General features: G+C 40.5%; 1 protein-coding gene across 9 annotated transcripts in view; it reads right to left on the reverse strand.

Annotated features, from left to right (window-relative positions):
• LOC125708894 (trichohyalin-like) overlaps positions 1–7,360 on the reverse strand; it is a 28,709-nt gene extending 21,349 nt beyond the window's left edge. For all 9 annotated transcript variants that reach the window (XM_048976810.1, XM_048976809.1, XM_048976808.1 and 6 more), the window contains exon 1: positions 7,095–7,360. In XM_048976810.1, the coding sequence (XP_048832767.1) occupies positions 7,095–7,143 (49 nt within the window). In that variant the 5' untranslated portion in view covers positions 7,144–7,360. The remainder of the gene's footprint in view (positions 1–7,094) is intronic.
• Positions 7,361–12,618: the final 5,258 nt, after the last annotated feature.

Below are 12,618 nucleotides of genomic sequence, written 5' to 3' on the forward strand. Positions count from 1 at the left end.
GTGTAATTTAGCGCAAAGGTGTTCCATCAGGTTCGGGTCAGGGCTCCGTGCAGGCTAGTGAAGTTCCTCCACACTAGACTCACTCATCAATGTCCTCACGGACCTTGCTTAGTGCGCTGATGTACAGTCATGTTGAAACAGTAAGGGGCCATCCTCAAACTGTTCCCACAAAATTGGGAGCATGAAATCGTCCAAAATGGTTTGAAAATACTGCAGCATTAAGTGTTCCTTTCACTGAAACGAGGAGGCCAAGCCCAGCCCCTGAAAAACAACCCCACACCCTAATCCCTCCCTCCATTAAACTTTACACTTGGCACAGTCTAATCAGGCAAGTACTGCTCTCCTGGCAACCACCAAACCCAGACTCGTCCAGCGGATTGCCAGCGGATCGCTGCATTCAACGCTTTGCATTGCACTTGAAGGTTGCAGCTGCTTGACCATGGAAACCCATTCCATAAAGTTCCCTATGCACTGTTCTTGAGCTAATTTGAAGGCCACATGAAGCTTGGAGGTCTGCTGCTATTGACTGAAGGCAGTTGGCGACGTCTGCACACTGTGACACCATGCGCTGTCCCCGCTGTGATTTTACATGGCTACCACTTTGCGGCTTAGTTTGCTGTTGCTCCCAATTGCCTCCACTGACAGTTGACCATGGAATATTTATCGGCGAAGAAGTTTCACAAATGGACTTATTGCATAGATGGCATCCTATCACGGTACCACGCTTGAATTCACTGAGCTCCTGAGAGTGACCCATTCTTTCACAAATGTTTGAAGAAGCAGTCTGCATGCCTGAGTGCTTGTGTTTATACACCTGTGGCCATGAAAGTGATTGGAAGACCTGAATTCAATGATTTGGAGGGGTGTCCCAATACTTTTGGCAATAGTGTATTTGAGAAATGTATTTATAGCCATGGGAACATAATATACTGGAATAAGCTGCTAATAACATAAATGGAAAACAAGTGTAACCACGGTTACTTCTATTAATTTAAGGTCTGCTACCTGGAGATTGTGATCATAATATCAGATGTACATATTTACCCAGTTTTCCCTTCCCATACAGTTATAGATAAATTAACTTTTAATAACTGTTATGTTTCTCCAACGTTATTTTAAAATGTCACAGTTGCTGAGAATAATGGACAAAAAGTATTTCTGGAAGTGATGAGCCAAAAGACGTTTGATCAAATACTAGTAAATACATTGGGCTCTATTTTGATCTAACACAAAGCGTAAAGCGCAACTAACATTTATGGGCTTGTCCAAATCCATCATGCCATTTCAACAGCAGAAAAATCAGTCGGTGCCAGCGCAAAGAAGAAAAAGATTGTCCCATCTTTCTTAATTATTCAGAGGTGTGTTTTGGGTGTAACATGTAATAGACCAATCAGAATGGCAATTCACCTCACCTTTAAAAAGCACCTGTGCATGAGCCACGGCAAATTGCTATTACAGCTGCGCGTTTGCCCAGCAAACCGGATTGGTTCTCTTCTGAAGAAACGGACATGCTCATATGCTTGTGGCTTTTCGCCTCACACGTCATCGATGGGAGCACCACTGTTCCACCTAAGCCTTCCGAGGTGAAGCAGACACAGGATGAGGTAACAGCAAGTATGTCCTCATTTTCTGGCATCAGAAGATGGAGAAAACGGATGCTTGCTGCTGAGCACAGCATGAGCACAGCAGCTGGGAACAGGGATTTAATTATGCTTGTGTGTTTTGTTTTAATTTTGGGTCTGCAGTTTGCAAAATATAATTGCAGTCTGTGTTCAAACAAAATAGAACCAACATCTTTTTTAAGCTGTTTTAAAACATTCAAATAAAAGGCAATAGGGCTGTTATTTTCCTACATCTCACGATTTAGATTCCTTACCAGGCTACAAACGATGCAGCTCTTTGGCCAGCTGATCCCTCCTCGCCTGTGCTGCTCCTGGCAGACACTCCTTAGTTGGCATCAGCACATGCAATTCAGCAGCACACCTTCTAACGTCCTCCAATGTGTCCTAATTTATGTCCAACAGACATCCATCATGCATGGCAAAGTTACACGACATACAACATGCTACAAAGCTTGCCGCAACCTTCTGAGGGCTGTATTGTAATGTTCCACCTCACTTATTTTAACATCGGAAAAGCATTTTCAGCAATTCAAATGTCCTTAATTACAGTACGTGCTTAAATCTTGATAATGGAATCGAAAGATTTTTTAACGATAAGTAAAGAACAAGCTAATATATATATATATATATATATATATATATATATATATATATATATATATATATATATATATATATATATATATATATATATATATATATATATATATATATATATATATATATATTTTTTTTTTTTTTTTTTTTTTTTTTTTTTTTCTTTTGGTGTTGCATTAAACAGTATGATTACTTGAAAGGACCAGATGTACTCTATAACAAACAAAAAAATTAATTTTCGTATAGCGCATTATCACAACATTACATGATCTCAAAGCACTTTACAGCAGCCTCATCCAAAGCCCCCAGTGAGTAAGCCATAGGCAACAGTGGCAAGGAATAACTACCTAGAAGGAAGAAACCTTTGGAGGCACCAGATGGGGGAGCCCATCCTCCAAGGGCCGGCAGGGAGAGTCAAATAAGAGAGATGGCTAAGTGCCAGAGATGGTATAATCTCTATAATGAAATGTATACAAATGAAGTGAAAAAATATAAACTATAAGTGCACTTCGAGCATGTACCTGTGTCTATAATGAGCTCCATACACACACATTTCTAAAATGCAAAACTTAAATACCGTTTAATAATGCGCCACTGACTTCATACGTGGTTTTTGTTGGTCAACAGAACAATGTCATTGCATTGCCTTAAAAAAAAAAAATCAATGCTTCATTTAAAAAAAAAATGTATGAATTTAGCAAAACCACTTTGCGTCACTCTTTCGTGCAAAATAGGGCCCATTGAGTTTAAAAACAAATTCACTAACAGTAGTTTTACTCCTTTATTTCTTTATATCTTGGAAAAAAATAAGTTAATAAAAATAAGTTTTGGCTCCATTTCCCTTCACAAGTCTAAAGAGGAATTGAAACATAACAAAACCTATTTATGGTCACGGAGTTAGAGACAGCATTGGAGCATGACGCTAATGATATGATTAGTTACAGCTTTCAGCAGAAAGCAGACAAAAAAAAGCATTCAGTGCACTAGAGTAAATGCCAAAAGGTACCTCACTGTTCTGTACAGAGTTGTTAATTCAGTTAATTCTTTCAATTATATTCTCCTTGCTGAAATTTGATCCGGTTCTAAGCAACTCTTCAACCGAACTGGCTCGAAACTACTTTCAGGGAGAAAAGGCACCAAAAGAGGAGAAACTGAAACCATCCCCAACTTCACTCTAATTAAAAACATTTAAATTCATATTATATTCCACTAAATTTTTCTGTTCCTTGGCTAAAAATAAGTCCGACAACTATGGACTCAATTGTTTTATGTTTCCAAAACGCTGCATTATTTCATTAATATGCACAATGGGGGGAAAATCATCTTAAATGCAGTATTCTGTGGAGTCTGTGTCAGCTACCAAACAACCTGATGTACGCCTTCAAATCTGAACTCTATGTGATGTTATCTGCCCAACAAGAGTCCACACCACTGTACAGTGGATGTTCCTCATCTTAAATATAACTTCTAGGGCAATACATAGATTAAAGGGTTAGAACTACAAGAGGAATAACACAAATGTGATAAAATGCAGGCAATGAATTACTGATACTGTCATAAGGCAAGTCACAAGAAAGTGCAAGATAAACATATGTTGATGCAAAAAGCAACTATTTACATGATTTGGGTTTTTATGTCTGAATATTTATATTCTACTTTATTTATTTCTCATTTGCATTATGACTAACATTTTCCATGATAACAGAACTGTAACATATATACTAAAAATATAAGCCAACCTTTTTAGGACCTCAATCATTTATAACATAGACGTTTTGATTCATATGGACTACTTTTGAAATATGTTGAGTAAATGTTCACTTTTATTTTATCTATCTTACCCTAGTTAATGTGACAGTTGGGATATTGCATATTGTGCTGCAAACTGTCGAAGTTCAGGAGTGTAGGACAGAGCTTGCATCCCATCTCTGCAGTCACATTCAGTTGGGAAAGGTACTTCAACTTCATGCACACAAACACACTAAATCCAGCTTCACACAAATATGTGCTTCCAAAAGGAACCAAGACTTGTGATTGCGATCTCTGGGTACTGCTCACGTACTCCAAACCAGAAACCCTCCACAGCCACTCATGAATGCAATGCCTGATGTGTTCCATCACATCATAGTTTGATCAGCTGTTCAACAGCGGTGACAGGCAGGCAAACAGTGCCTGAATCAGAGTGGAATGGGTCCCTCACCCAGTCAAACTTTCCCACTTACTTTCCAGACATGGTGCTCCTCAAAGCATTTCAGGTGGTCACTCAATCTGTGTCAGACACTCAGTGATGCAATTTTCCATCATGAAAGTTGCACAGCTGAGGGACAGGGGTGAAATTTGCCTTTGAAAGGCTTTCTCTCCAGAAAGCAAGCTTCCTTTTTAATCCATTAAGGTAATATTTGATATATAAAAAAATAATGTGCAATGCTGCATAATTAAAAAAAAAAAAAAGGTACCATCCTATCTTTTTGTAAAAGTGTTTATTTTATGTATTAGTGTTCCTTCAAGTAACAAGCAGAATGACACTAACTCTCTAACTCTCTCTCTCTCTCTCTCACACACACACACACACACACTATTGCTATGCCACCTGAACCTCATATGTATCTAAATTTCTGTGTTAGTTTGTGGAGTAGTCCTCCCATACTAGTGGTTTCAGTCAAGATAGGGTCAAGATAAGCCAGATAGGGACAAAGAGCTGTTGTCTTGCTTGTTCAGCTTTAATTTGCATATCAAAATGGTATTTCAATGGACCTCTACAACAACCTCCGGATGGAGGCAATTGTCTACTGCTTTTGTCTGCTGAAAGAATAAAAATAGTATTCTCCGCACCTAAATACACCCAAGACTGCTCCGCCCTGTGTACAGCTAAAGTAATTCAATCTGATTTTGATAATATCTTGCTTAACGTGAAGATTAGGCAGGGTCTAACAGCTGTGTGGAAGTACTCTTAAACATTAGTTATTCATTAATCAGCGATGCACAGAACTGGTGCAGATCTCAGTTGTCCCGCGTGTTTCTGATTTGGAATAAAATCTTTACTAATCCCAACCTATCTTGCCCAATGCCTTAAGTTTACACTAAGCATGATGTTTGGCTTGCTTGAAATATATGGTGAAGAGGCCTTATCTTCACTCTCACAAAAACCCACTCACAACAAACTCAAGTCTTCCCAGCAGCATCATACTCAGTTATGCTTATGCGAGTATATCCCAAACAGACTGCTTAAAAACAAGCATAGCACGCTGTCAAATCTACATTTGATTACATAATTAATACAGTATACCACCAAATCTGTGAAACAACCAAATGATATTAATCAACGAACGTCAAAAGGCATTACATAGCAGGGTTATATGATGTGGCCATAAAGAATATGAATTCCTGTTCCTTTATTCATAGCAGCCTTCAAATTTGAAGGAAATTTAGACTGTTACTATGTAGCAAAAAAATAACATATCTGAACTGCTGGTTCTAAAACAGAAAGCTGAAACTTTAAATATTGATACTGTGTTCCAGGTAATGAACTGGTATCCCATCCAAGGGTACGCTGCTGCTTAACTACAGCCCTGCATTGAATAAATGGTTGGAAGATGGACAGATAGACGTCAAATCTTACGTTAAACATTTTTGGTAGATTGATTAGCATTAGTGTTGTAAGCAGATATTAATATTATTACAGACACTGGATATTATTATAAAAATACTAAAAAAGGCTCTATGTTACCTTTAGCAATCCAAGCCTAGCATTTAGATTACAGATACAAAACAGCTCCTCTGCACTTTACTCTAATAAATTGCTGTGTTACTTATGAAATGTAAAGCCATGCACAGTCTGCTGGCACAGGCAATTAGGCTGTCAAATAACACACACACAGAAAATCCAACACAATCTGGCATACCTGTTATTTTACATGTATGCTTTTCTGTAAACATGCCTGTGTATTTCTAAAATTATGTACACAGTTCATGCCAACTGTTAATATTTCTTGTAATACTACCAACATTCATCAGTTCCTACGATATCACTACCATGGTCTTAATGTGATTTTTTTACAAGGCCCTTCTGCATAGAGGATTTGGGGAGGGGTTGGAGACGATCTGCATATCACGAAAATGAACATGCGAGAAAAAAAACACAACAAACGCATGTGATACTTTGAGAGCAATCAGAGACTGCAGTCTCCTGGATGGCGTTTGGCCCATATGTGCCATGAGCATCGAGACCATAACCAGTTGCTTGGACATTGGGTACTGCATGACAATCTGCAGATCCTCTGCATATCAACACGGAGGAAGAATCAGAAGAAAATAGACGTACCAATACACATAATAGACTGCCTATATACAGAGCAGCATTAAGACAACGTGTAGGGCGATGTGATTCGTTTTAGTCGTAAATACAGACGTGCGGGTGGGTCTCTACAGCCTGTTAGTGAAAGCGGAGAACGAGCCAGCCACATTTCACGGAAATAAACGTGAGGATTCTGGCAGGAGCCATCCGTCGAGGCGGGGCGACTGTCCGCCAAGCAATAAAACCACAGACTCGAAAGCCGTGCCCGGTCGCTCGCTCCGTGTGAAAGGCGTCTGGAGACTGCTTGTGTACAGCTTCCCCCAGAGCACTGAAAACACACATCAGACTGTACGGCCGGCTCCTGGCAAATGGGGAGAGAGGAGCCGGGGAGCCGCTACATAGCAGCAAAACGCAGCGTGGCGTCCGTGCGATCGCCGGGAAATGGAAGGTTACGGGGGGCTGCAGTTGTTTACAGGGTAAAAAGCACGGTATGGAGACGCGCATTTAAGGGTGGAGGAAAAATGAGAAGTCTGGCTTTAAAAAAATAATGAAAAGCGCAAAGGCTCTTACTGGAAACTTACCTTCTTTTACCCCAGGCAGTTTTGTCTGATCAATACTTAGATCTTCCATGTCGACCAACCTTTAAGACGCAGATTTCTGCACTGATTATCAAAGCGGATGTGTGGTGGAGCTTTCGGACTGGTACTAGATAAACGCTTTCAGTACGCTGATGTGCGTTAAAAGCTCTAAGTGGTAAACACAGAACAGTACGATAGATATCAAGCAGAATGCCCTCCTCCTCCGCCTCCACCGGAAGAGCCGCTACGGATAGCGACGAGGGCCTTACCGTGCCACCACTGTCAGCGAAAAGGATCTTTGCAGCTTATGTTATTTTTTGAAAATGCATCTCAAATTTTGTGTGCTAATGGTAACAGAGATAGTACCTTCAGATTATTAGATACGTAATTGAGAACTGGAAATAGTATAACAGGGCTTCATACTGCGACCATTTAGTCGCATTACTTCGACAGTGCTTCAAAATTTAATAATTAGGCTAATCAGTGTTAGTCACAAATACGCCCACATAGTTTTATTCTTTTACCCATCGTAAAATCACGTCAAACACCCGGAAAGAACGAGAACTGATGAGTAAAAAAAATATTAAATTTGGCTAAGAGGAATGTATAAAGGAAAGTAGCATTAGAGGCTAAGGACAACATTTAAAGTTTCTTCCAATATTTTAACTCCAAACGAGCTCTAAAGGCTGAAGTTATTAATCGGCAGAATAATATGTGTCTTATTGAAAATGAAATCCATCCATCCATTTTCCAAACTGCTTATCCTACTGGGTCGCGGGGGGTCCGGAGCCTATCCCGGAAACAATGGGCACGAGGCAGGGAACAACCCAGGATGGGGGGCCAGCCCATCGCAGGGCACACTCACACACCATTCACACATGCACACCTATGGGCAATATAGTGACGCCAATTAGCCTCAGCATGTTTTTGAACTGTGGGGGGAAACCGGAGTACCCGGAGGAAACCCCACGACAACATGGGGAGAACATGCAAACTCCACACACATGTGACAGAGGCAGAGACTTGAACCCGGGTCCCAGAGGTGTGAGGCAACAGTGCTAACCACTGTGCCACCATGCCGCCCCATCATTTAACATAAAATATTAGTTAACCCAGCGCTGTTTCAATTGCTTCGCGAAAGAATCCATTCCAGTTGATCGATATGAGAATACACATACCATTGAAAGACCACTCTGGGTTTTCCGGGTTACCTACAACAACTCACCACACACAAGTGAAGTGAATTGCAGTGTAAACCATATACACTAAAGGTGCAGGCTGCTCAATACTGGAGGAGGTAACGTCAGCCCCATTGCCAATTCACAATGTCCAACTTTTGCTAAAACCTTTTGTTATATGCCCTCGAATTTTTCCCTTAATTTTCAACGTCACATGGAAGTGTGATGGATTTAAGTATTTAAGCCTGTACAGCACACTGCCCTCGGTGCCATTCCTTAATATGGAAGCCTAATTTGTATACCTAATTGTATATCTAATTTTTACATCTTTTATATCTGATATTTTCCATTGTATTTTTTGCATTATGTATGTGTGCGTGAATGTCATATTGACATAACCCCCCAGCCAATCAGAATAAGGGACACGCCCTCCCCCATATGACGTAATAGGTACGTTCACTTTCAGCAATTTCTGTAAAATAGCACTGTGCGGTATACCCGTTCATCTGGTATACCGGTTATAATTTCCCGTACGCTAAGATTTTTAATATACCACTATACTGTAGCATAGTTCAAATGTCACCTGTGATTGTGTGTATAATGTAATAAAAAAATTATTAGTATTTCATTCAATCCTTTCTTTTTACACTCAAACATTTGATAGGAATTTATAGAAATGACCAAATAAGATAATCTTACTTGTTAAAAAAACAAGGCCACAAAAACCTGATTTCAGACATTAGCATGCATTTTATTCCAAAATATTCTTTTCAAAATGATATTCTGTTATATATATAGATATATATATATAAAATATATATATAAAAATGCATGTCACGCCCGGCTCGTTCGATCCTCGTGTGTGTCACGCCCCCCTCATTATCCACGTGTGCTTCCCTAATCATGCCCAGCTGTATCCTGTTGTTTCGCTCTGTCTTTGTTCTATATCAGTCCTCGTCTTGCCCTGCTGGTTGTCCATCGTTGATATTAGTGGTTAGTTCTCCTCTCCGCTCCTCTCGCGTAGCCATCTTGCCAGGGACGGATTATGGGTTGTGTGGGCCCCTGGGTAAAATGTTCGCGAGGGCCCCCCCCCCCCACCACCACCACCACCACCACCACAACCACCACAATTCAAGGGCCCTTGGCAGCCAAACGCCCTCCCTATAGGGTCAGGGGCCCTTGTAGGCAGAGGATCAAAGAATGTAGGCCCTCTAAAATAGACAAACGAAAATACATTGTTGATAAGCATTGCAAATTGTTTTGGGCTAGGGGCCCCACGGGCCCCCTGCACCCCAAGGGCCCCTGGGCAGCGGCCCTGCTGGCCCGGTCCGTAATCCGTCCCTGCATCTTCCCCTTAATAAATCCCCAGTTTTCCCCGTCTTTTGCCTGCCTGCCTCATACATCCCTGCCCGCCTACCTGCCTGTCCTCACCCATGGTTCCTGACAGCGTGTGTGTGGATTCTTGGATTGGTTGAGTGTTCACTAGTTTTGCACTTATTATTTGCAAACCCATTTATATAAGAAAATTATAGAATTGGGGCTAGGAAATCTGATCGTGGATTAGCATAGAAGCTTGCTGGTTTGAAAATGCTTACATTTCCAACTCACGACCCTTTCAGAACTTGCCAAAACCCAGAATTGGGTCGCGACCCATGGGTTGAGAATCGCTGGTGTAATCTGCCCCATTTAAACCAAGAGCTATTCCTATATGCTTTCCCCATTTCTAAATCCTACCCCAAAGGGACTGTGGACACTTGGGCTTTCTGCTCAAGCCTAAACAAACAGTGACTTTTATGGCGTTAAATTAGTGCCAAAAGTCGTGCGCATAAAAACCACGCGCGCGTATGTACTCGCGAGCAGAAAATCCATACTCTCTACGCGCTCGCGTCTGCACACCACTCGCTCGCTCGACAGGAAGGTTTTTGACACTTTGGAGGCGGGAACAGTGGCTAATGGCTCCGCTTCTTTGATTGTTTTTTTTTTAAATATTGACTACGATTTGCTATTTGCTTTGGTAGAAGATGAAGATAATTGACCAATGGATGTGGGATTCACACTGTCATGATGTCGGAGCAAGTAAGTCTTACACTGAGTTCACATCTTTCAGAGATTCTGTTTTCATATTCCACGTTGAGGATTGGAATCGTCTGTGTCTTAATTAAAGCAGAGCTTGAAATTCAAGGCGGTATAGCTGGTATCTCGTGCAATATTATTTATTCACAGTCTGCTATCACAATTTGGGAATTTCCCGCTTCGTCTTACCGTATATAAAAGAATGAGCCAATGTACAATAAATTGCATTGTGAATAACATTTCTTAATACAACATCACAAAGCTAATTTAATAAATTCAAATCCTGGGAAGAACGCTCCTCAGATATTAGTTCTCGGGTTAGTGTTAGCAGACTATAGGCGAAACCACCTTAAGTGCTATCTGTTAATGTTTATTAAATTAGCATTAGAATGGAGAGGTTTTTAATATCTTTTGTCCTTGTAGCTGCTAAATACACTCATTATTAAAGCCATAAAGTTGTCTGCCTGCTACATTGGAATCTCCACTGAGTAAGTGTTTTTGATGGATTTTATTTAACTTTATTTGACTCTGGTCCTTAGATCTAATGTCATACTTCTTCACTTGTATTGTTTGTGAAAAGGTTTACCACGATCAAACAGAGCAGCCACTACATCATCATACATGAACAAGCACCTCACAAAACAAAAACATTTCATTTTCATAATTAAAACTTTTGAATGGTAGGCCTAGTGTGTGGATCAGAGACAAGATCTTGGCACCTCATTAACTATAATTTGTTCTGTGAACAGCTCAGATACCACCTTCTCGAAAGTCTTCTGCATAAAATTGAAATGGCATTCAGCGCGACTCCACTAAATTTGGATTACCTGGAGTTCCTTTGTCATCAGGAGCTGTATCTTCTGCAGGCCCTGTCTAATCACATTGAAGTACCTCCTGCTATCACCCTGGCTTTGCAAGAGCTCTTCGACCTTGTGAGGGCACATCTGGAACGTCCAGCCCCATATGTCACACAGGAAGTCACTGCCACCAATGGACGACCCAAGATTTTGATTGTAGAACAACGTTTGAAAGAAATGCTCCATACTCAATTTCCTGTGTCTTGCATAGCCACACTGATGGGTGTTTCAAGAAGAACAATCTTAAGAAGAATGAAAGAGTATGAGCTCTGTGTTAGGGACACATATAATTCCATCAGTGATGAGGAATTTGACAATTTGGTTTCTTCTGTCAAGAATGATCTACCAAAATCAGGCTACAGGATGGTCAGAGGGAGGCTGCAGTCAATGGGCTACAGGGTTCGGTGGAGAAGAGTTGCAGCCTCCATGCATAGGGTTGATTCCATGGGCATCATATGAAGGTTGTCAAGTCTTGGCTGTGTTGTACGCAGAATGTACTCTGTACCAGGGCCCTTGTCTCTGGTACACGTGGACACAAACCACAAGTTGATCCGGTTTGTATTAACATCAGATTTATTTGAAGTTTGTTCTTCTACAGCCCTGGGTGGATTGGTGTGAGGTGGTGGTGGGGCTTTGGAGAAGATTTCCTGCCGATCAACACTGGCAACTTATATCTATGTGTCATGGAGGTCTCGGGACTCACAGATATTCAGAGACATGTGGATAGTTTACCGGTGTTTTTCAGCAGGAAATAGTTATTACTACAAATTTTCACCCCCCCCCCACAGAAACTAGATCTGACTATAGTGGAAAAATCTTTTTTTATTATTTGTGTGAACTTGAAAGCCCTTAAATTGCTTTCAGCAAAGTAAACAAAACTTTAAAAATATATGTTCATTCACCAACAGTTTCTAATCTGGGGTCTAAAGTGGTCAGGCTTGCAAGTGTATTTGGTTACTTGTCTATCCTAGCCTGTTGCAGTGTATATTTCCTGTATATTTTGCATGTAAAAATGTTGTTTATGTCAGTGCTTAATATTATCATGTAGTCTTCATGAACTTTGTTTTAACCCGACTTAATGGCTTTCTTCATTTTGGCCAGGGACTGCATTTGGAAAGTAGCCACTTGACTAAAATTGGCACATTTTCAGAAATGCCAGCAACAATACTGATAATGAACACCCCTCTAACTGACTCTCAGTTGGTTTAGAAAAACCAACTAGACTTTTAAGAGAAAAGAAAGCCTTCCTTTGGTTTTGCATTTTTCTCTTTTTTGTTAGCTGTGCACAACATATCAGAAGAATACATTACAATTAAATTAGTTAAGAAATAACAGATTGCGTATATACAATATTAAGGTGATAACAACAACCCTCACTGTCTCTAGGTGCTGCTTCAGACAGGGCATTCTGCAGCAGGG

The sequence above is a fragment of the Brienomyrus brachyistius genome, chromosome 15, assembly GCF_023856365.1.
Source record: "Brienomyrus brachyistius isolate T26 chromosome 15, BBRACH_0.4, whole genome shotgun sequence".
Classification (NCBI taxonomy): Eukaryota; Metazoa; Chordata; class Actinopteri; order Osteoglossiformes; family Mormyridae; genus Brienomyrus; species Brienomyrus brachyistius.